At 43.3% G+C, this 21677-nt stretch overlaps 1 protein-coding gene across 1 annotated transcript in view; it reads right to left on the bottom strand.

The window, feature by feature from the left end:
- Window positions 1–428: 428 nt before the first annotated feature.
- GALNT15 (polypeptide N-acetylgalactosaminyltransferase 15) overlaps window positions 429–21677 on the bottom strand; it is a 45878-nt gene continuing 24629 nt past the window's right edge. Inside the window, exons 4-10 of the mRNA XM_016140227.2 lie at window positions 18037–18204; window positions 15498–15615; window positions 13928–14122; window positions 11248–11379; window positions 10756–10860; window positions 6240–6383; window positions 429–3835 (exon numbers count right to left, since the gene is read on the bottom strand). Coding sequence (XP_015995713.2) covers window positions 3689–3835; window positions 6240–6383; window positions 10756–10860; window positions 11248–11379; window positions 13928–14122; window positions 15498–15615; window positions 18037–18204 — 1009 coding nt within the window. The 3' untranslated portion in view covers window positions 429–3688. The remainder of the gene's footprint in view (window positions 3836–6239; window positions 6384–10755; window positions 10861–11247; window positions 11380–13927; window positions 14123–15497; window positions 15616–18036; window positions 18205–21677) is intronic.

The raw sequence follows: 21677 nt of genomic DNA, 5'->3' as shown, positions 1-21677 counted from the left end.
GAAATCCTGCCATGGGCACGAGGCAGCTGCACTGCAGCCATATGACTAGAGTTGGAGAATTGTTCTGGATGGATAATCCAATAGCTGCCCACCTCCTACACAACAGAACTTCACCCTCTCTGAACAGGGTCAGCCTTGGTGCATCTGAGCAGGTTATGACTTTAAAGACAGCTAGCTACTTAAGCTCTCCTGAATCTTATTTAAACAAAGCATTAAGCATTGGCTTGTGCCTAGAGGAGAGTGGTCGATGGTGCCTTCATGAGCACCTCAATGAAGTAAAACTCACACTTTACTGAAAAGTAAAAGGCTTTCATAAGCCCATGCTGCAGCACAGTTGGCCATGTCTTTAACCTGAGAGAGGACTATAGTGTTTTAGCATTTGTCATGGATTCTGGAATGTCATAGTTGACTATGAGTTAGTTGGCTGAACCATTTGGAAATTGTTGGGAAACTTTAATTTTCAGACATGAGCCTGATCTGTTTGGGCCGAGACTGCAAACAATCACACTAGGGGTGAAGTGATCATGATGACTATTTCTAAGCCAAATAAAGTCAGGCAAGCTGCTTATATGTTGTGATAACACAGTATATTGGTATTACATAGAGCCTTTGGTGATGAGAAAATATAAATATCCCAGACCTGTGGAAAGAACTACTACACCAGCAAAGAACCTCACAATATTAAAAACGATGCTAAGAACAAACCTCCATATTTACCAAACACATTTCATGAAAAAAAGGGTTACATAGGCAAGAAAGTTTGAGATTAAAAGAACTATTATTTATACAAAAAGAGCAGAGGATTCTAGAATCCTGGAAATATCCCCTCCTTGGCTATTGTACTTAACATAATCATTTGAAATATGTTTAAATCAAGATGTTTGAAGAATCAGGGAAAAACTTGTAGGTGCTTTGGGGTTTCACCAAAACTGGTCAAGAACACATTGCAGTTTTGAAAGAACAAGCATATATAGAATAAATAATGTATAGAGTTGTGCCCATCAAGGTAGCCCATGCCAGTGGATTGCCTTTGTCCAGATTTGGTGACTTTCCACAGATCACATGGTATCCAATTGGCTTTTTTCATGGCCTTTCAGTAGAAAACGGAATCCCTTGAAGAAGGCCTCTAATAATGCCCACTTCTGGTGCAATGATTGCAATGTCATCGAGGACCTGGGGGACTTTTTGTTGTCTATGGGAGTTGGAATTATGAGTTGACCAGTGGGATCTATGGTCTTGAGACCAAAGAGGAAATAGATTAGGGTCCTCCAGGAATGACATCTGCTTTACTGCTGTGAAATAGCATAAGGAGTGTTGGACTCCAAACTGCTGGCTGAATACTTCCCTGTCCCCACAATGGGATACTTAAAAATGGTGAGCTGGATAAAGGTGATGAAGAATTCAATCTAAAAGTCCAAGCAATGAAATCTAATCATAAAATTTAAATGAACATGTAAAGAACAAACTCAAGAATCAAATCTTCCAACTGCCAGGTTTCCCTACTTTAAAGTTAATCATTGTGTATAAAATTAGAACTGAGCTCAGAGAGAAGAGAATTTGAATACTCAGTTACACTATGAGAAAAAGGTTGAATTTCTTTAAGAACTTAATGGAGGCATCTGTTTTGTTTCAATTAAGGGTCTGTAAGTACCAGCCAGAGACTGAGTTGACAGTCATTTCTGTAATACAGTAATAAATCATGGGGATGGTTAAGGAAACAAGAAACACTAAGTTCTTCCTTTGTTCAACCAATTAAACAATAAGCCATCTGGGTCTTTTTGTTAATTACTGTCAAACACAACATACGATTGAATTCAGCCTTTTATTTAATTATATTAATTTATTCCAGCAACTTCAAATACCCACAATGCCAATAATAAAGTTCATTTAAAAAAATAGAGGTCTCATTTAACTTTTATTTTTCAACCATTGATATCCTTTACAACGTTGCTGTCTGAGAATTTTCAGCTCTGTCTCAGCCTCAGGATATTAAAGGAATTTGATTTAAATATACACAGTTCTGAAGGAAGAGGAGAGTGGCTAAAATTTCTTCTCTCAATAGGAAGATGAGTCTATCTAGATCAGCGCTATCCAATAGAACTGATGTTTGCAATGATGACATGTTATATATCTGTACTCTCCAATACAGTAGTCCCTAGGAACATGTGGCTATTGAGCATGCGAAAGGTGACCAGTACAACTAAGGAAGTGAGTTTAAATTTTTTTTAATTTTAATGCATTTATATTTAGATAGCCACACGTGGCTGGTGGCTACTAGTACAGATCTAAAGTACATTCTGAGCAAGGAGAAATGCAGTGAGTCATTGACCTAAGTAGATGGAGAAGGAATACATAGTTATGACAGGTATTGTTTGGAAACTCTCACTTTCTACCTAGTTGTTCTCACTTGAAAAACACTGAGTTCTGAGATAGCCCCAAAGAAATCAGCATTTTGGGGGGGAGGTTTCTAAGCAGAGCATGTGAAGAGTAAACTCCATCTCAAAGAGAAATGGGCATGAATGGTGTCTTCTGAATAGCATAACTAATGCACTCAGTAGCATGGTCAGACTAGGCCGAGTCAAAGCAAGGAGAGCTGGTCAGCTCTTGCTAGTGCTGGCTCTGCTCTAGTGGAGGTGTGCTCGTTCCACGATTGCGAATGTTCAACCTGTGGACGCACTTGGGAGTCTCAGACAGTTTCTACAGGCTGAGATAGCCCTGTCTGCCCTCACAAATATTAACACCCGACTCTGGTTCCTCTCATAAGAATTTTGGCTCAGACACTGGCATTTCCCCTCCGAGAAGTTTGCCTCAAAGGTTGCTATTTCTGATCCAGTCAATACAAATCCTGTAACAGGGTGTCAGGAGTTTCTCAATTGAATACGCTTTTGAAAACGGGAATACTCAGTCTGAGCAGACCCTTCCAGACACCAATGACTAAAGAGAAATATATTGCATAAGAATCTGGTCATGGTTAACCAAGCTAGAGAAAGGCTAGGGCAGAGTGAATGGAGGTAGAAAGTTCTGAGGAAATTCTCATCAACATGAAAATGTCCTATCCCTGGTTTACTGACCCTTTCAGCTGCTAGGCTGAGCTGGGGAGTTGGTCCAAAGCTCTCTCCATCTTCTCTCCAGCCCTAGTTTCCCTTCCTTCTTCTAAGCTATCGCTCAACCAGTAAACATGAAATTTGTCCTAATAAGCCTAATCCAAAATTTGGGGGATGTTGGGCCATTATGCCCTCGTCACGCTTTAATTTTCACGACTGGCCACAAAGACAATCCAAGGTAAGGCCACTTAAAATAAACTGATTGATTAAATATATGTATCCTGGAGATGCTTCCAGAGAATGTCTAGGCCTCTTTCTGTAGTCAGAGATAAAAGCAATTATTACACGCTCAATGGAAGAAAATGAAGAACCTTCTGTACAATATAATGATCATCTACCAGTGATGAAGACAATGAGACAATGAGTCCATTTTTTTTCTTTTCCTTTTTCTAAAATAGCCAGTAGACAATGAAATAGGTGTGAGAAGGAAAGACTTTCTATATTTGTTCATGGATATTTCTTTTCTACTATGACAAGGAGTAAAAACATAACAGAACCTGCTTCGTGAAACATTCAAGCTCTTTTAGTTCCCTTGGAGCTGAACTGTGATAGCCAAACTTCTCTTTTCCTTCTGACATGGGGGTTCAGTGTTCATCCACATTGTTGACATTGTCGAATCGCCACAGTTGGCTGGCTTTGCCATCACACTGACGCAAGTACAAATCTTTATTTTTTTCCTGCACCATGGCTTCCATGCATTTCCCAGAAAGGATGTGAACAATCATACCATTCTGAAATGTGAGAAGAAAAGGAAAAAAAAAGAAAACCAGTCAGCTTTCCACAGTTAGCAAAGAAGAATTTCTAAGATTTGTGTTAATCGTTAAGAAAATAGTAGTGGTGGTGTGAACTGGCCTGGTAAGGAACTATAGTATTTTGGTTAAAATATAATATAATATAGGTAGCTCTAAAGTTTGGATATCATTTAGAGCCTTAGGGCCATTAATTCGATTATCGTTATTGTGGTTGGGTAATTATACTATTTCTTACAGAGATCTGGTTAGTAAAATGTCAGTGTAAAAATCATGTTCGATCTTTATACCGTATTTGTGACATTCATGGTTATCACTGATTTGTAAATTTCTGCTTTCAAAAGGATTTAATTTAATCTCTGCCCTCTATTAAACCTGCAATTTGGTACTGCTGCCACCAGGCTGCAGTAGAGAGTAAGACTTTACGGATATACTGAAGGCCTAAGTAAGCCATGTTTGAAAGACTACACAAAATCTACCAGATTTAATATTGAATTCAGCCATGCTCTTTTCATACAATCAGTATCTCCATGGAAAGTTAAACATCCTTAACCAGCAAAGCTGATAATGTCCATTTATTCATTTGTTTATTATTTATATATTTTTGAGATATAATTCACATGCCATAATATTCACTCTTTTAAAGTATACAAGTTGGTGTTTTTAGTATATTCACAGGGTGTATGCAACCATCACCACTATCTATTTCCAGAACATTTTTATCACTGTTAAAGGAAAACTGTTATTCATTAGTAGTCACTTCCAATTCCTCCTTCCTTCCAGCCACTGGAAATCGCTAATTAGTCATTTATAGGATTTGTCTATTTCAGACATTTCCTATAAATGAAATCATATAATATGTGGCCTTTAGTAACTAGCTTCTTTCACTTTGCATGATATTTTCAAGATTCATGTCATAGCATAAAATAGAACCTTTTTTGTTTATTGTGGTAAAAATATATAACTTAACACTTGCTATCTTAACCATTTTTAAGTGTAAATTTAGTAGTGTTAAGTATACTTACATTGTGAAACAGATATTCAAAACTCTTTCATCTCTCAAAACTGAAACTCTATATCCATTTAACAACTCCCCCTCACCCCAGCCCCTGGTAACCACCATTCTACTTTCTGTTTCTATGAATTTGACTACTTTAGATACCTCGTATAAGTGGAATCATACAGTACTTGTCTTTTTTGCAACTGGCTTATTTCACTTAGCATGATGTCCTCCTGTTTCATACACATTGTAGTATATGACAAAATTTCCTCCCTTTTTAAGTCTAAATACTATTCCATTGTATGTGTATGCCACATTTTGTTTATCCATTCACCCACCACTGTACCCTTGGGTTGCTTCTACCTGTTGGCTACTGTGAGTAGTGCATCTGCAAAGAGTTCATCAATCCTTTTCATGGCTGAATAACACTTTTTCTAAATCTTATTCATCAATACCTGAAAGATGCTACAAGTAGTTTACTCACTAATCTTTTACTAATTATTTTTAAATGCTGTTTCTAAATGTATCTTGTCCACAGAACTTACTTAGTGATACTTTATCATCATTCATAAAGGACCCTAACTCGTGAACTTTGTTCTCAACTGCTTTTGAGTTCAGCCTAAGTTTTCCATTATATGATCTTCTTTCACAGCTTGCTTTAAGAGTACTAATGCACAGAGTTATGCTTATTTCACCCTCTTAATTCTCAAGCAGAAGTTGAAGAAATAAAAAGATGTATGTATTTATTTGTTTATATATTTATACTGTAACTCATTTCAAAAAGGATTTGATGTGGAGAAAAAGTTGTGTATGGATATTTGTTGTTGATGCTGTCACATCCCTCTCCCAATTGTGTATGGGGCACCCATTCACTCTCTCTAAGTATTTATATTTTACCTATTTCCTTTTTATTGATGGATAACTTCTAGAAAGAATCTAGAGCTTCTCTGTCCTAAGGTAATAGGGATCAAATAGGGATCTTACTAAAATGCTGAAATAGGCAGAATTTGCAAAGGAAGAAAGTAATAACTAAATCTATATCTATGTGGTGGTGGAGGAGCAGGGAACCTCTGCATTGCTCTTAAAATCACACTACCGAGGTGGTTGACTACTTCCATGCTCGTGGTCCTACTTGTGACCTGAGCTAATACACTTCAGAAAGGGGCTGCCTCCACTCTGCCACAGTCGAGGTCAGAGCTATCCAGAAACATGGCAAATTAGTACATTTCAAGATGCTGGTGGCCCAACATTGCTGTAAATTTGGCTTTAACTCCCCCTGAGGCCTTAGTGCCAAGCCACTAAGTTAAACAACCGAGACACAGGCCAAATAGTAATGCTTGAGCTCCTGGAAGAGCTTCGGGACACCACCACTGCTGAGCTACTTACGTCCTGGAAGTCCCAGAGCTGCTGATGGATGACAGGACCCTCCTCAGTGCAGTTCTGAAGAATCACCTGCTCTCTCCTGACATCGAAGCACAGGTGCTGTGGGCTGCCGAAGTGGATCTCCTTCCTGCCAATGTGCTCCAGGTGCTGGGAGAAAGGGAATGGTTGTCAGCACAGATAGAAGGAGATGTTCTCCAAAGCTGGAGATGTGGGAAGCAGAGCTCACAATAGAGCTGAAGTCTAAGGGGCTTTTAGATTTTTAGATTTTGGGGGGAGTCAGCAAGACTGATAGTATCTCATAGTCAAGTCGACAAACATGCTGCTTGACTATCTCTGGCCTCTAACATCTCCACATTTCAGCTGCTCTCACATTCATATTTAATGGAGGAACATACATTCCTCCATTGTTCTATTTACTACATCGTAGGTGAGTCCATGAAGAATGCTGTGAGCTTTGTGAGTGTACAGTTGGAAGGGCAGATGAAGAACCCTTCTGAGGCCCAAGGTCATCGCTTTCTGGAGAGATGCGATCTGGCCCTGCGACTGAATTTCCTGCTGTCTGTTGTATCTGCTCTCACTCATGCTAATTATCTTCTCTGGTGTTTGGGAGTGTTGAGTTGTGCTTACCTTTGCAGATGGGCTTTAACTGTGGGATGCCTGTGTGGCTGGGTGGAGAGCATGTTCTGACAAAAACATTTTCCATTTGTTCCTGCCAAGTGCAGCCTGCACTAATTTTTATGTCAATTTTGTGGCTTAGTGACGAGGTCAGCTGCATGGGCATGTGACCTGTGCCCCTACACGGGGCTTCATGCTTACAATGGTTAATGATCTTAGTTCAACATACTTGATTTAATGCTCTACTGTGTTGAAATTCTTAATAAATGCTGAATTAGAGGCCTCACATTTTCATTTCGATCTGGGCCCCACAAATGAGGTAGCCGGGCCTGCTTGTAGATTCCCAGACCACACTGTTTGTATAAATTTGAATCCTAAACCCATATGAGATGCAAGTTTGTGGTTAAAAATCCAGGGGAGTAATTGTCTCCCACCCAAAGACTCTGTAGAGATAGACAAGCTTTCTTATTATCTTCCCATAGCAGTGGGTAGGTTTTACTAGTCAAACTTTTCAGCTTGAAGTTTTCACAGTTTCTCTTTGAAAATCAATTCTGGGTTGACATAGGATCTCTCATGGACTCAGAGAGGACACTTGTCACTAACTTTGACGTAGAACCAACACCTCTAAGATTCCTGAGGTTGACAGTAACTGTCCCCTCAGCCCAGGCAGGGATGTTTGGTCCATACCCAATGGCTCTATTTTCAGTTACCTCTTGATTTTTGTCTCTCGGAAATTTTCCTTTCTTACAAACTCAGTTATTTATGCATGGAAGAGGGTGTTTCTTATATAATTTTTAGATCTAGCCTACCGAGGTGTTTTCAGAAGGGCTTTCAGCTTATCTAGTTCACAGTTTTATTAGGTCCAGAAGTCCTTGCTAATCTCCTTCTCCTCTTCCAAAATCAAAAAACCCAAATGGCTAACATTCTGTCTTCATGAGGGAGGCTGCATTATTCCCAGTTGCAGATGAGGAAATCAAGATTAAGAGAGGTTAGGAAGCCTGCTTGATATCACACAGCTAGAAAGTGGTGAGCTGTTACTGCCACATTACAAGGCTTGCTCACTTTATACTCATGTCCTCCTCCCCTGTGCCAGGTGTGAACACCCACCACTGTGTTCTGGAAGACTGGTGAAGGGCAAAGCTGAAGAGGCCAAATGGATCCTGAGCATCGCCCTCCTCCAGGACCCCAGGGCCTCCCCTGCCAACTCCAGCCTCAGACAGTCCTCCCTGCAGGGCTCAGCTTCGGACCCTCCAAGAGATGTTCTGGCTTTTACTCCCAGGCTTTCAGGGCTTCACTTGGCTCTTTTGATCAATATCTCCAGGAACGTGTATCTTGTTGATTATTTTTAACAGAGGCTTTTGGGATATGATAGTTATGCTATATCGAGCTGAAAGGAGAGAGGTCTGGGGGCAGGCTAGACTTTCCAGTTTATCATCCAAGTTGTAAAAAAAAAAAGAGTGGATCTACCAACCTTCAGCCAGTATCATGGAAGCTGCCCACCACCTTGGGCAATTATTCTGTGATGTAAATTTTGAAAAGAAATAAGAAATATCCTAAGATGTAAGGAGATGTTCCTGCTGGCCAAGGGGACTACATAGATGCTGGAATAACCCTTCTGCATCTAGATCCTTTCCCTGACTCAATTGCCTTCCTCTCTCCTCAGATGCTTGAGATAGAGTCTACAACAGCTAAGGGGCTGCATGAAGAGATATAGTTCTACCTTTGATTCCTTCCTTTCACTTTAGGGAATTCTAAGCCAGCAATTCTAGAGCCCCATGGACCCTAGAGGGATTCCCTGAACCCTTAAAATTGTTAAAATGTTGTACGGATGAGCTTATATACATTTTTCTTGGGAAAGGGTCCTTAAAGTTCATTAACTTCTTAAAAGAAATGTCTAACCTGCAACAAACATGTCTAATGTTTGACCTCTGAGTTCCCAAGCGCCACCCCTCTCCTTCCTTGCCCTAGTTCTGGATAAGCTCACAAGAAAGCCTGGTGCTTCCTTCTTTGCTGTCAGTGGGAAGTTCGAAGCAGGTAAGCCCTATCTTGAGCCTAGGAAGCATCATCCTGGCCCATCCCCTAAACACACAAGAGCCAGAGCCAGTCACTCCTTCTTGCTAACTCAAGATAGTTGCAGACCTGCTTGGGAGCCTGCCCTGCTCTCCCCCAGAAAGTCTCACTATGTGAATAACAATGAGACTTGTCATGTGCCCTCTTGTATGTGTGGAATCATCGGTATTGATATTTGAACCAAATTTTGGGCCAGGGCTTGATCCTGTCCCCGCTTAGGCAACCACAAGATACAACCTAAAAAGGTTAAGAACCATAACTAGGAAATGGACAGGTCACAAGATTGACCTGCCCTTCCTAAGCCTAAGCCTAGATTTTAACCAGGAACCACCTAGATTCTTCAGTGTTGATTTCAAATAGTCTGGGTTATGTATACCATGAGCAGGACCATCAGCTCAAGGAAGAGCTTCCCCCACTGGGCAGCATGCCTGCCAGTCCTGAGCAGCATTTCTCTCTGGCTACCCTTTGGCCCATAAGTTTTTGTTGTCAACAAAACAGGCCCATCCTTCTTGGGTACTGAGGGCTCCAGCTACACTGCAGAATGGGGCCTCGGGGAAATCTGTGGAGCTGGTCTTTGTCCTTCCCCAAACAAGTCATTAGAGCCCCTATTCCAGGGAGAGGCTCCCAGCAGCCCTGGCCTCCCAGGAGAGCTTATGTGTAGCTCCCATCCTCTCCCCAAGGGTGTTCGTACTCTCTACTTCCTTCTAGAAGCCTCCTCCCTGTGGAAGGAATTTCACAAACCAAATTGCTCTCTAAATGAGGCTAGAGCTGAAACCTGGAGCCAACGACTCCATCTATGTGTAAACCCTCCTCTGGCAAGTGGGGCAGCTGGTAGCTGAGGCCATGAGGCCTGTCTGCTCCGAACCCAGCCCTCCCTCCCCATCTCACACACACACACACACACACACACACACACACACACACACACACACACACACACGACGTGCTCCTGTAGTGGAATAAAGGTCCCCTTCTGGGATAAAGTGTCTGCTCTCTTAGATCCCCATGAAATACCTGAAAGACACAAGGCATCTACTCCCCTCAGGCCTCAGCGTCCAAGGACTTGAGACTTAAAAATATGAGTTGTGAGTCTTGAGTTTGAGGCACCACTGTGAATGAAGAGTATTCTCTGGGTTCCCTCACTTCCTCAGTGCTTCTGAGCCTACAGCCCCCACTTGGGTGACCCCTTTTCCAGTTGGCTAATGATCTCGGGCTGGTCCTAATATTTCATAAATGGTGCCCTGGTGGAACTTTGCCTACATACAGATTTTCTTTGACCTTTAGTTATAGTTTTTAATTTTAATAGTGAGCTTTTGCATAAACTCTGGATTTTGAGTGTCTTAAAATTTTGGATGATCTCATAATACCAGGTCCACTTTCCTATGAAACAGAAATCATTTATTGCAGCTGGGGTGGGTGCAGCTGTCCTTGCAGATGAGTGATGTGCTCCTCACTCACAACAGCCTCAAGCCAGCTAGAGCTGCTCATTTCCTTTATCTTCCTAAAGGCTGGAGACATTTTAGTTTGCCACCCCTGGGATGGCCACTCTCTAAGCCTCAGTTTCCTCATCTGTCATATGCAAGCATTGACTAAACAGTCTCTCCATTTCCCTTGAGCTCAGATGCTCATATTCTGATGATGGTCTATGTCTGTGCTTGCATCTTGGGGCAGAGTGCACAGGGCTGGAATGGGTCATCACAGTGGGGAAACTGTAGGCCATCAAGGGATATGGGACCACTAAAAGTAGATGCCCCCAAAAGAAGTGAGGAGCATTCATAGAAACACCACTTGCAGGTCTGCCCTGGCCGTTATTCTGAGAACTCTGACCACCCACCTGTTGCTGCCGGTCATCACTGCAAGGAGCCAGCATCATGGTACAGCCCAGGATGTCCCCTTCTGCCTGGCAGTCTGCACAGAAGCCAAGTCCGATGTTGTGAAGCTGAAAGTGACATTCATACAGAAGTGAATCCCATCCTCCATGTAAAGACACCCTCTGTCAGGTGCCATGCTTCTCCTTCACCCTCTGGAGTATAGCTCAAGGTGCTATTTCAGACCACAAAAACGAGCAAGGTCAAGCTGAAGCCACTGGTCCTAAGGGACAGGCCTCCTGAAGCAGCAGGCAGCACCTGTCCTGGTGAGGGGCTCTGGGACAGGTTAGGGGGCAATCTAGTCGCCTTCCTCAGGGCAGGCATGGAAGCCTCCAAGGCCCAGCTGAGCTTAGCATGGGTTGGCCTGGGTCATGGAAGACCATCAGAACCTCAGTTCCTGACTTGAGAAGCTGCCCGCCCCTCCTTTTCCTCCTCATCTTCCCTGGGTCAGGCCTTGCCTTTCCAGAGAACCTGGGCCTGAGTTCCGATGGGTACAGCTTAGGGTAGATGTTGGCCAGAAACCAGTGGAACGTCCGACAACCCAGTCTCCTTTGCAGCTGCAAGCGTTCTGTGCAGTCCAGCTTCTCAGCCTGACGGGCAGGGGAGGGGAAGGGTGGAAGACAAAGGCAGTGAGATACAAAACGCTTGTCGTAGATCAGTATTCACGTGGTGGAAGAGGGATCAAAGCTGAAACCGAAGGATTGGGATAAAATGAGGAAACCGAGACCACAGTTTCCCAGGGCTGCAGACAGGGGAGAGAGTCATGTGTTGGGAAAAGAGAATTTGGAAGGGACAGAATAGAGTGGGTCTTCCCTAGAGAGAGTTGTAGAACCAGCAACATGGTGAATGATGTCCCTTCCTTCCCACAAGTCCTCACATCTTCAGTCTACAAAGACCATGATAGCTATGCTTTGATGACTTTTGTGGAAGTTGGCAAAAGCCGATGGGACTTTAGATCTAGGTTAGTGTGGTACAGCACCATGATGGGCCTCATGGAGGCAGGAACTGACCCAAAGGCAACTAAGATGAAGTAAGCTGAGAAATTGTGGGGTGAGGGTGGAGAGAAGGCAAATTTTCCTTTCTTCTTCTCCAGGAGCCAAATTTCCTCCATGAATGAATCATTCCTTTGGGCTTAACTCTCCCCTCTTCTTGAGATTCTCCTTTATGATACTATTGTCCTAGGATGCATATCAAGGTAAGTCCTTAACACTTTAGTATAAATTAAGGTTTGGGGCTATATTGATAAGATACAAAGAACCCTATCCAGAAGTTTAGTACTAAATCCTAGATACATTTAAGGAAGAGAGAGGTGCCAAGAAGGGGTTGGAAGGACTAGAAACACACACACACACACTAAACAAAAGAAAACAAACAAAAGAGAGATTATTATTTCTTGGGGTGGGGGAACTGGAATAGGATTCCAGTCCATGAGAGTTCCAATTTGATGGTCTCTAGTCTAGCGATTAGACATTGGTCTAATTGGCTGCATGAAGTGAGCTTGGTTCGATTGTGTTTTTCCCTCTCTTCGTCCTCAGATAGAAATGTTGGAAGGAGTAACACCTGGTCTCCAATATTTAAATGTTCCCTACATGCTGCTCAATGTGTGATCCCCTGAGATCTGGCTCAGAAATGCCCAAGTAACTTATTTAAAATGTGGATTCCTGGGCTTGGCTCCAGAGCTCATGATTCAGTAGGTTGAGGCACAGCCCCTGTAATCTGCATCTAACCATTTCTCCCAGTGAGTCTTATCCACAGAAAGTTTGAGAACAACCACAGAATGTCTTATTGATTTGACATAATTGTTCACCATTAAACCACAGAGAGCTATTACTTTTTCTTCTAAAGAAATTATTATAGGTTTTTTGATAGTTTCATGACACTCGTAAGTGTTTATTTGGGTCCGTCCCAGCTCTTCTCCTGGGCCGAATTTTGCTACTAATGCAGAAACATTCCTTTATGCCAATTTCTTTACCTTCACCTTTCTTGGTGATGAGACAAACTGGCAAATCTACCCAGCCCTTGTTTGACCTCAAATGAAGGGGCATGCTAACAAGGAACTTTCACTCTATAACCGTGTCTGAGAACGGAGAAAACAAAAGAATGTCAATTTCTCTAGCACTGAAACTCCAGCCTTGTCTTTGGGCGCCATGATTTCTGTATCTCAAAATCCATGTGAGGGTTTTGAGAATGGAGCAGGAGGAGAGATGGAAGAATAGAAATCGTTAGAGCAAACAATATTTAGCTATCTAAATTTATGGTAAATGCATGCTATCAAATACCTTCAGGGAGGCAGTGATATTATTGTAATCTTGACATCAAAGTAAGCGATAGGACAGTTCCAAAACATGAATTAATAGAATGTTCAAAAGAAAAAAAGCAGAAAAAAAAAGTTTTCTTACGTACCAAGAAGAGGTGCCATTTTCCTAGTGAAAGTCATCAAATGAAAGACGGGGATATTTGTAGACCACAGAAAGGACCACACCCAGCAGTACACACTGGCGAGAGGCTTGTGAGAGTTGTTCCAGGATATTTGGGGGTCCTGGAAATCTGACCTTTAGAGCCCCACTTCCAGAACAGCAAATATTAATATGATCTATGTCCCATGTGAAATAGCATTTATATATCACTCCATAATAATCGAGCTGAGCGACAGTTGAGTAGCTGAAAAGGCAGTGCCTGTGGGCCTTTAATTAAATGTTTCAATTTTTATTTTTCTATGACTTGTTTTGGATCCTTTATGTTTATCAATATACTTCTATTTGTTTCACGTCTTTGATAATTTCACAGCCTTGAACACCTTGCCCGGGATGGAAGGGCGCTCTGAGACCTGTTTCATCACTTTCTCCCTGCCCAATCTCTCCTCTGGCTCCATGCTGAAGGATTGCATCCCATAGATGTCATCCCACAGACATCAAGGAGTTCCAGGCCAAGACCAGCTCTGATGCCCCATGAGATGCTGGGAGAGACAGAGGACAGCCCCGCCAGGTGGAGGAGCCCGCTTGGGAGGAGCGACTCAAGGGAAGTACAAGCCAGAAGCTTCTATTTTCCCCTCCAGGCAGGAGGGAGAGCCACTTCCAGACCTGGCTTCCAGCTGGTGGCCCTGTCATGGGCACAGAACCCCTGCTGAGCTCTCCTTACCTTGCTCAAGGAGAAGGCCTTGGGGCTGTGCCTGTAGAAGGTGTCTTTGAACGAGCCCAGCCAGGTCTCAGCAACGCGAATCTTGTTCCGCAGGGCGGCCTCCTGGTCAGGGGGGGAGTGGGCGTCCTGATTTTGGTAGATGTGCCCCACTCGAGAGCAGGGAAGGATTTCAACGGAGCCGCCGCAGAGCCAGGCCTGCCACAAAAGGAGAAAATATACGCCTCTGCACTCCTCTCCAAGAACGTGGGAAGAAAGGGACCTGCACGAGGCTGGCAAAATGCGCGGGAATCATGAGCACAAAATGGAAAAGATAAGTATAGTCCTCAGGGTGCAGCAGAAATTCCGCATCTGGGAGTTATGAGTGGCGGGGCGGGGGGAGGGGGTCGGAGTGACAAGGTGGGAAGAATGGGCACAGTTGTCCTGGGCCGGAACTGCCGGGGTGAGGGGGCGACTCCCACGCAACGACCTGAACAGTCCCCCTTGAAACACACGCGCAGACTTAGCATCATGGCGATGCGCCCACGCGGGTTAGTACCCCTATTCTCCAAAGGTGGCTTCCTCAGGGAAAAAGGGGCCTCCGGTGATCAGTAATTTCTAAAAGCTCGCGAAATCGCCTGCTGCAAAGGCACCCGAGGCTACTTGGGTAAAGATCAAAGCAAATCTTTTCTAAACAGAGTCTTTCTTGTTTCAGGAGGGTTCTCCCCGCTCTCCACTAACTCTTCTGCCTGATCACAAATGCCTGACATTCATTTGACAGGAAGCTTTTCATTGCACACTTGGGGATACAGATGAAAATAAAACCATTCTTAGCAGAGGCAACATATGAATTGAAACACACCAAAGCTGAGATTCCCAGATTGTGCGCCAAGGTGCCCCAGGGTGCTCCAGCAAACTGAAAAGGCCACTTGGGATAGTTTGTGTTTGAGACAAACATAGTGGCATCTGTTGGATGTTCTGCAAACTACAAGTTTGGGGTAGTTCATGGTTTCAAGATTAGATCACTGCACTTTGTGATGGTGTGTACCTTCATAGGGTTGGGCTTTTAAACGTTGCTGTGATGACAAATATCGTGCTAACATTGACATAGAACAGGAAAGGAGAGTGATGGTGTCCAGTCTGACTCTAAGATTTGAGAAGTTGTGCAGTGTCCAGCAGGCACTAAGTTGTTAGAACGAATGTCTATTAAGTTGTTTGGACCAAACTACTCAGCATACAGAGCTGCTTGGGGTTCGTTTTGGCCTGTGGGTGCTGTAAAAAATTACTGAGATGCTAAGGGTGCAATGAATGGAGAATGTAGCGGGAGATCTACGCTGAGGTGTGGGTGACTGATAATACGCCCTTTCCCATGGGCAACTTTGATAGTCAAGTTCACGAGGGCAGCTGGGGGTAGGACACAAAGAGACAGGAAGGGAGAAGAAACCAGAAGTTTGACACACCACATTTAATGACTTCATAATTTCCCCACGTCCTTATCCCTGACCGGTGGCATTTCCAATGACTGCCTCCAAGCTGTGACCACACAGACAGATCCAGAGAGCCCATCCGAGTCCTCCCCTGGTCCAGGGCTTACCTTGAGAGACAGTTCGAGGTTTTCACCACCACGCAGTGACATGAGAGGGTCATAAGCTCCAGTGTTTTGGAAGTAATGTCTGTCCATGGCCACAACCCCACCCGGCACCACAGGGCTCCTGGAGAGAGAAGACAGGAACAGGCTACAGTTCAGAACCCAGAGCACATCAGGGAGGTATCCTGAAGGAAGCTCTCGTGGCTGAGAGAGTGGACTCTTGGCTCCAAGAGACCTCAGTGCTTTTAATGGCAAGACTGGAGCAAAGCAAGCACTTTAGAAATTCCAATATTTTATGAAAAGATAACTGTGGTTGCCTGAGCTTTTACACCCCATCCTAAGGTACTGCTCCTGTAGGGAGGGCTATGGGGCCACACCTGAGGCTCCCCTACCCTTTTGCTGAATCTTGCTGGAGAGACTTTTGAAAAAGAGGCTGGGATTTAAATAAGATACCAGGCAGGTAGCACCAGGCCTGGAGAAAGGGAAATGTCAGCTCTGTCCTCTTTCTCTCCTCACCCTTGACCTTACCCTCTTCTGTTTATTTCATGACCATCAAGCCCTCCTGGGTTCTAAGATGAATCAATCCACCAGGGGCTGTGGTCATAGATAGGTCCCCTCCTGTCCTGAAGAAATACACGTGACTTATTTAAACGTATTTAACATTTAAATACAGGATTAAACACAGGAAACTAGAACCCCCAAATGAGGGAATTAAGATGAAAATAACATCCCTCAGAAGGGTTTAAACAAGAAAAGATGTAGCCATGAGGCTTTTGAAAGTATGTCCATTCAGGGAAAAAAAAATTAAACAAATATTAATACGGCTAAATTCTGGGTATGTCTCAAGATGTAAATGATTCAGAGTCAAGGCTTTTTAATTACCAAGAAAATAGTATTAAATTACAAAAATTACCAAGAAAAATAGTATTAAACTATCAAAACTTTTAGTTTATTAAAAATGTTTAGTCATACCAGAATACTTAAAACCAGTATCGTATATTACTTGATACAATTTCCAATTCTGCCACTTTCTATTTGTAAGCTCATGGTTAATTCCTAGAGGAGGACCCAGCGCTTGTTGTTTGGGTATCTGAGAGCTGAGGGCACTTTGTCTGCTTCCCATATGGCTGTTGTGGGAACCCAGGAACTCCTCACCACCCTCTGCCCCAGGAGACAGGCTCCAGGCAGCACCCTGGGGCACCAGGCAGAAGGTGCTGGACGCAGCTCCATGAAGAACCTGGGACTGTCAGCAGAGCAGCATGGGCTGTGGCATAGGGGCTAAGAGAGGGTGTGAAACTTCGGCAGATGGTGCATGGAGGGTGCAGGCTGCTGGGGTCAGGTGTGCCAACCCCCTGCCAGCGTCCATGACCAGTCGAGGTGCATCTCGGTGAACACGGATGCATGGCAGCTTAACCTGAGATGGGGCACTCTCTCCCCACCAGTGCTAGCTCCACAGAAGCCTGGAGCTCAAAATCAACTCCAGGGAGACAGGGAGAGGGAGTGGTTGCACACTATCTGAATATACTAAATGCTACTGAATCGTTCGCTTTACATGATTAATTTTATGCCATATGAATTTCACCTAATTAAATCATTTTTCAAAGGGGGTAGATATAGGTTTCTTCACCTGGCTCTCTCAGGATACTTGCTCTCAGAACCCAGTGCCATCGTGTAGCAAGCCACAACTAGCCCCAGCGCAGTGACCTCATGGAGAGAACAGATGAAGACGTTCCCACTGAGGTCCGAGCTGATGGCCAACATCAACCTTCAGACCTGTGATCAGCCTTCAGGGGATTCCAGCCCCTAGATGTTGAGTGATTTTCAGACAGTCCAGCCTAGTAAAGAATAGTACCCCTGAGGCTCCAGATACCACGGAGCAGACACAACTGACCCCGATGCTCCTTTTCAGAATTCATGACCCACAGAGCCCATAAGCTTAATAAAAGGGTTTTTTTTTTTTTTTTTTTGTACATTGTTACGTTTGGGTGATTTGTTATGCACCAGAAGATATCTAGAACATCTACTTAAATAGCATAGTTGTCCAAAAGCCAAACAGGTGAGAAGCAACCCATAAAATTTAATGTATTTTGATACTTTATGGTGTCTTAGCAGTTGTCTGGCTGAGTTCTTCTTTTTGACTGAGAAGGGACCCAAAGCCAGGGAAATTCCAATGTTATCTAGTGAGACAGAGTTGGGTCAAGATCCCAGCTCAGGTTCTGTCACTGTCCCACACTGGGGTACCCATTAAAGGTGTCTTCAAGACCTTCACTGGTCTCTATTAATATAGCAATATAACAATAATAACACTTACACCTGAGTGCTTGGTACTCTCTGAATGCTTTCCATATATTACATCATTCAGTCTTCACAACAACCCAGTAAGGTAAGTGTGGTTATTATCCTCAATTTACTGATGAGGAAACTGAGACACAGATTAAGTAACTTGCTAGGAAACTTGGGGAGCCAGGATTAGTTCCCAGGCAGTCTGGCTACTGAGTCCATCCTAAGGAAGCAAAAGAAGAGCAGGCTCTGTGGTGGGCCTCACCTGATGGGGCTGATGGGGGACCGAAGGGTCTTCCTTTCACTCTCTGGCAAAGGCTCCCAGTGAAAATCCAGCTTCCAGTCTAACACCCCACGCTGTAGGTCCCTGGAGGGGTAATACTGGAAAGTCTTCCAGTCAATCACATCTATCACTGGAGACACCACCCGGCTCCTGGAAAGGATTGTAGAGTCAGATAAGGAATGCAAACCACTCAGTCCCTGGGGATGGAAGCATAATCTATACACCCACCGCCCAATATGGTGGCAGCTAGCCACATGTGGCTACTGGACACCCAAAAGATAGTGTGTTTGAATTTGGATGTGGTATAAGTGTGAAATACACACTGGATTTAGAAAACAGTATGAAAAAAAGGTAAAAAATCTCAGTAATGTTTATATTGATTATATGTTGAAATGATAATATTTTGGATATATTGGGTTTGTTTAAATATATTTAAATTAATTTCTGATTTCTTTTTATGTTGTAATGTGACTACTAGGAATGTTTAAATTACATACATAAAAACTTTTTAAAAATAAATTACATATATGGCTCATGTTGTATTTCCATTGCTCAGCACTATTCTGGAAAATGTTTTTCCATTTCATTAGAGAGTGCCTGCCCCTTTCTTTCTTTAAAAATCTCTGTTGACAACACTAAGAAACAGGAGAACGGGGTGCTTGGCTCAGCTCTACCATGAATGAACTGTGCAATCTTGAGAGAGCCGTTGGACCTCTTCGGACCTCATTTGTAAAATGAAAGTTGAACTACTTCCCACCAAGGTCTTTCTCAGACGTAAAGCTCCAGGGCTATGGCTTGTGACCTCTTTGGGGTCTTTGATTCTTTTGAGAAGCAGGGGAAGACTAGGGAGCCCTCCTCAGAAAAAATAATCACATGCACATGTACAAATATTGCACACAATTTCACAGGGTCTGTGCGGCCCTGCTCTAGGGTCTGGTTCTTATTCCTCCCGGTGTCGTAAGACTTGATTGATTTGAAGAAGCAGGACTGCCAAGCCCCAGAAGTGTCACTGGTGTTAGTGTATCTGTATGCGAGCACATGGTATCTACCAGCAAACCAAAGTCCTGAGTCTAGGTTTATCTGTTCAGTTACCGATGCTGTTGGTGATTGTATTTTATCCCCCCGCCCCTTTCTTTTCCATAGGCTGCAATCCAGCCTCTGAGAGGATGATGTGGGAAATTGGTACAGATCAGAAACTTCACCTTTTAAATAAATAGGTAATCACTCAGGCATACCAGGAGCTTCTCTCCACCTGGACAATATATTAATCATATATATATAGTTATAGTTATATATATTTTTATATATAGTTTTATATATATAATGTATGTTATATATATTTATATATATTTAAATATATATTTATATATATTTTATATATATTTAAATATATATTTATATATATTATATATATTTAATATATATTTATATATATTTTATATATATATATATTTTTTTTTTTTTCCTGGCCTCTCATGACTTCTAAAATCCGTGCTGTGAAATGGGTAAGGCCATGAACTCAGAGGTAGCTGGCAGGTACCACTCTAAGGAAAGTGAAGTTCCTGGAAGTAGAGACGCCAGCCACGGCGTGTTTATACTACCATTGATTCCCGATTCCTGTGTCTGTTCCTTTCATCTTGGAGAAAGTCAGGTCTGGCGTAAGCCCAGGCCCAACAGAGAAGGCCTGGGTGGTCCTGAGGTTCAATTATCTGTTCTAACCTGTGCCCTTTAGTGACTGATATTGGTGTGAGGGGTCATGGGGTTTATATTTAGATCAAGGATCTTAAAAAGCTTTTGCTGCCCTTTTCACATCGCTCCCTCTGGAAGGTAAAGGGGACTCAATCCCCCTCATCTCTGCTATTTTGGGACACCCTGCATGGACCTAAGAAAACCGAGAAGCAAGATCAAGGATGAAAAGAAGGCACCCGCCTTTTTCCCTAGTCTCTGTTTACTGGAGAATGAACTGAGCAGATGGATGGATCTGGCTATTGGCAAAGCATTTTGTGGAATTTCAGAATCAAGAGCCAGGGAGCCATGTGGCTGAATTTTTAAGAATCTCATCAAATTTGTGTCATCTCAGTAATCATAGTCGTACAAGAAGGGAAATTGCATTTGAGCAGCCACACGATCAGTTTGTCCTAGACCTCTGAGCTGTGTGCCCCTTTGACAGAGTGTACATTGCTTTTCATCAGAAAATGAGAACTCTAAAACTCATTAAATTTTTATTCTGTTTTGCTGGAAGTTCAGAGTCAGATGTAAAGCTCACTTCTACTAACTTCATTATCCCTGACTCTCAGTACCATCTTTTCCTTCGTGAAATCTCCTTTTCCTTCTATTTTAACCAGACACATATGTGATTAATCATGAGCCTCTCTGAGTTCATTTTGGATACAGATGAAGAATAAAATCTCAATAAAGGAAGTGAAAGATGTTTTCTGTTTTGGTTTTTATTTTCATGGACCATAGTGACTGCTTCACCAGGGCTGAATTAGAGAGTAACAGCAGTCTAGGGACTCAAAAAGAGTGATTAAAAACAAACAAAAAAAAAGATCTTATATTTAGCTTTGGATTTTGTACCTACAGCTGTGTCTGATGTTCTTGGAATTCACTTAAAGCAAAATAGCAAAGCTGCCCTGTCTGACTTGGAAGGAACTAGCAGTGTCTACTTACTCCATCATTCTTGCTTGTGAATTGGCTTTTAATGCTCAGGTAGATGGGAGGTGGATCCTCTCATAAGCCTTTCTAAGCTCCAAGAGGTCAAGTGTTTCGATTTCAAAAGACAAATAGTGGCAACTGAGTTGTCAACACAGACTGGCTTGGCTTCCTCTTCACATGCCCTTCCTCTGAGATCTGACCATTTTGTGGTCTCCCCACACGTCATTCACAGCTTCCTGTGCACTCTGTTTTCTCTGGGCCCCAGCATTTGGGCTAAGTTTTCAACATATCAGTTGGGGGAGGACGCATTCAGTCCATATCAGGTCATCTAATAAAGTACCATTCATATATTCAAAAGGTAACTGCATTTCCAACCTTAACAACCAACACTATTACCACAGGAAAGAATAAGCCCTAGTTTATTCCAACCCCTCTTTATTTTCCCTGGACCTGGATGTCCCTCCAGGGCTGCAATAGATAGTCATTTTGAAAATCCACTCAAATTCTTGGTTTTTGCGAAAAGCTTCTTACACTGAGAAGCAAAAAGCGCTGAATTCTCTCTTCCCAGAGCTCCTGCTACCTAGGTGTGCCCCCCCAACCCCCCACCCCCACCTCCACCCCCGAGGCTGGTCAGCCCCTCCCAGACTCTGTCATGCTGGGAGGTGTGGAGTAGGATGGAGCTGGAGAGGTTCCTCGGGGGCATCAGACCCAGAGAAGGCTGCTCCCTCTGCCAGGCTGGGAGGCATCTTGAGCCCCACCCCCACCCCCGCTCCTCAATACACACGCTCACAAACTCTCTCTCACACACTCACTACATAAACGCACACTCACACACGATTCCTCAGGCTGCCCTCTATCATTTAACCCTGTGACAGAGAGGTAGAAGGCAGTCTGTTCCCTGCCCCACCCTGCTTCTCCCTACTGAGCAGTCTCAGCCCTGGCTCAGCTCCAGGTGACCTTAAAAACTA

Source organism: Rousettus aegyptiacus, unplaced genomic scaffold (genome assembly GCF_014176215.1).
Source record: "Rousettus aegyptiacus isolate mRouAeg1 unplaced genomic scaffold, mRouAeg1.p scaffold_m13_p_4, whole genome shotgun sequence".
Classification (NCBI taxonomy): domain Eukaryota; kingdom Metazoa; phylum Chordata; class Mammalia; order Chiroptera; family Pteropodidae; genus Rousettus; species Rousettus aegyptiacus.
Note: the sequence above shows the minus strand (reverse complement) of the source record. Positions and strands in the feature narration are given on the sequence as shown.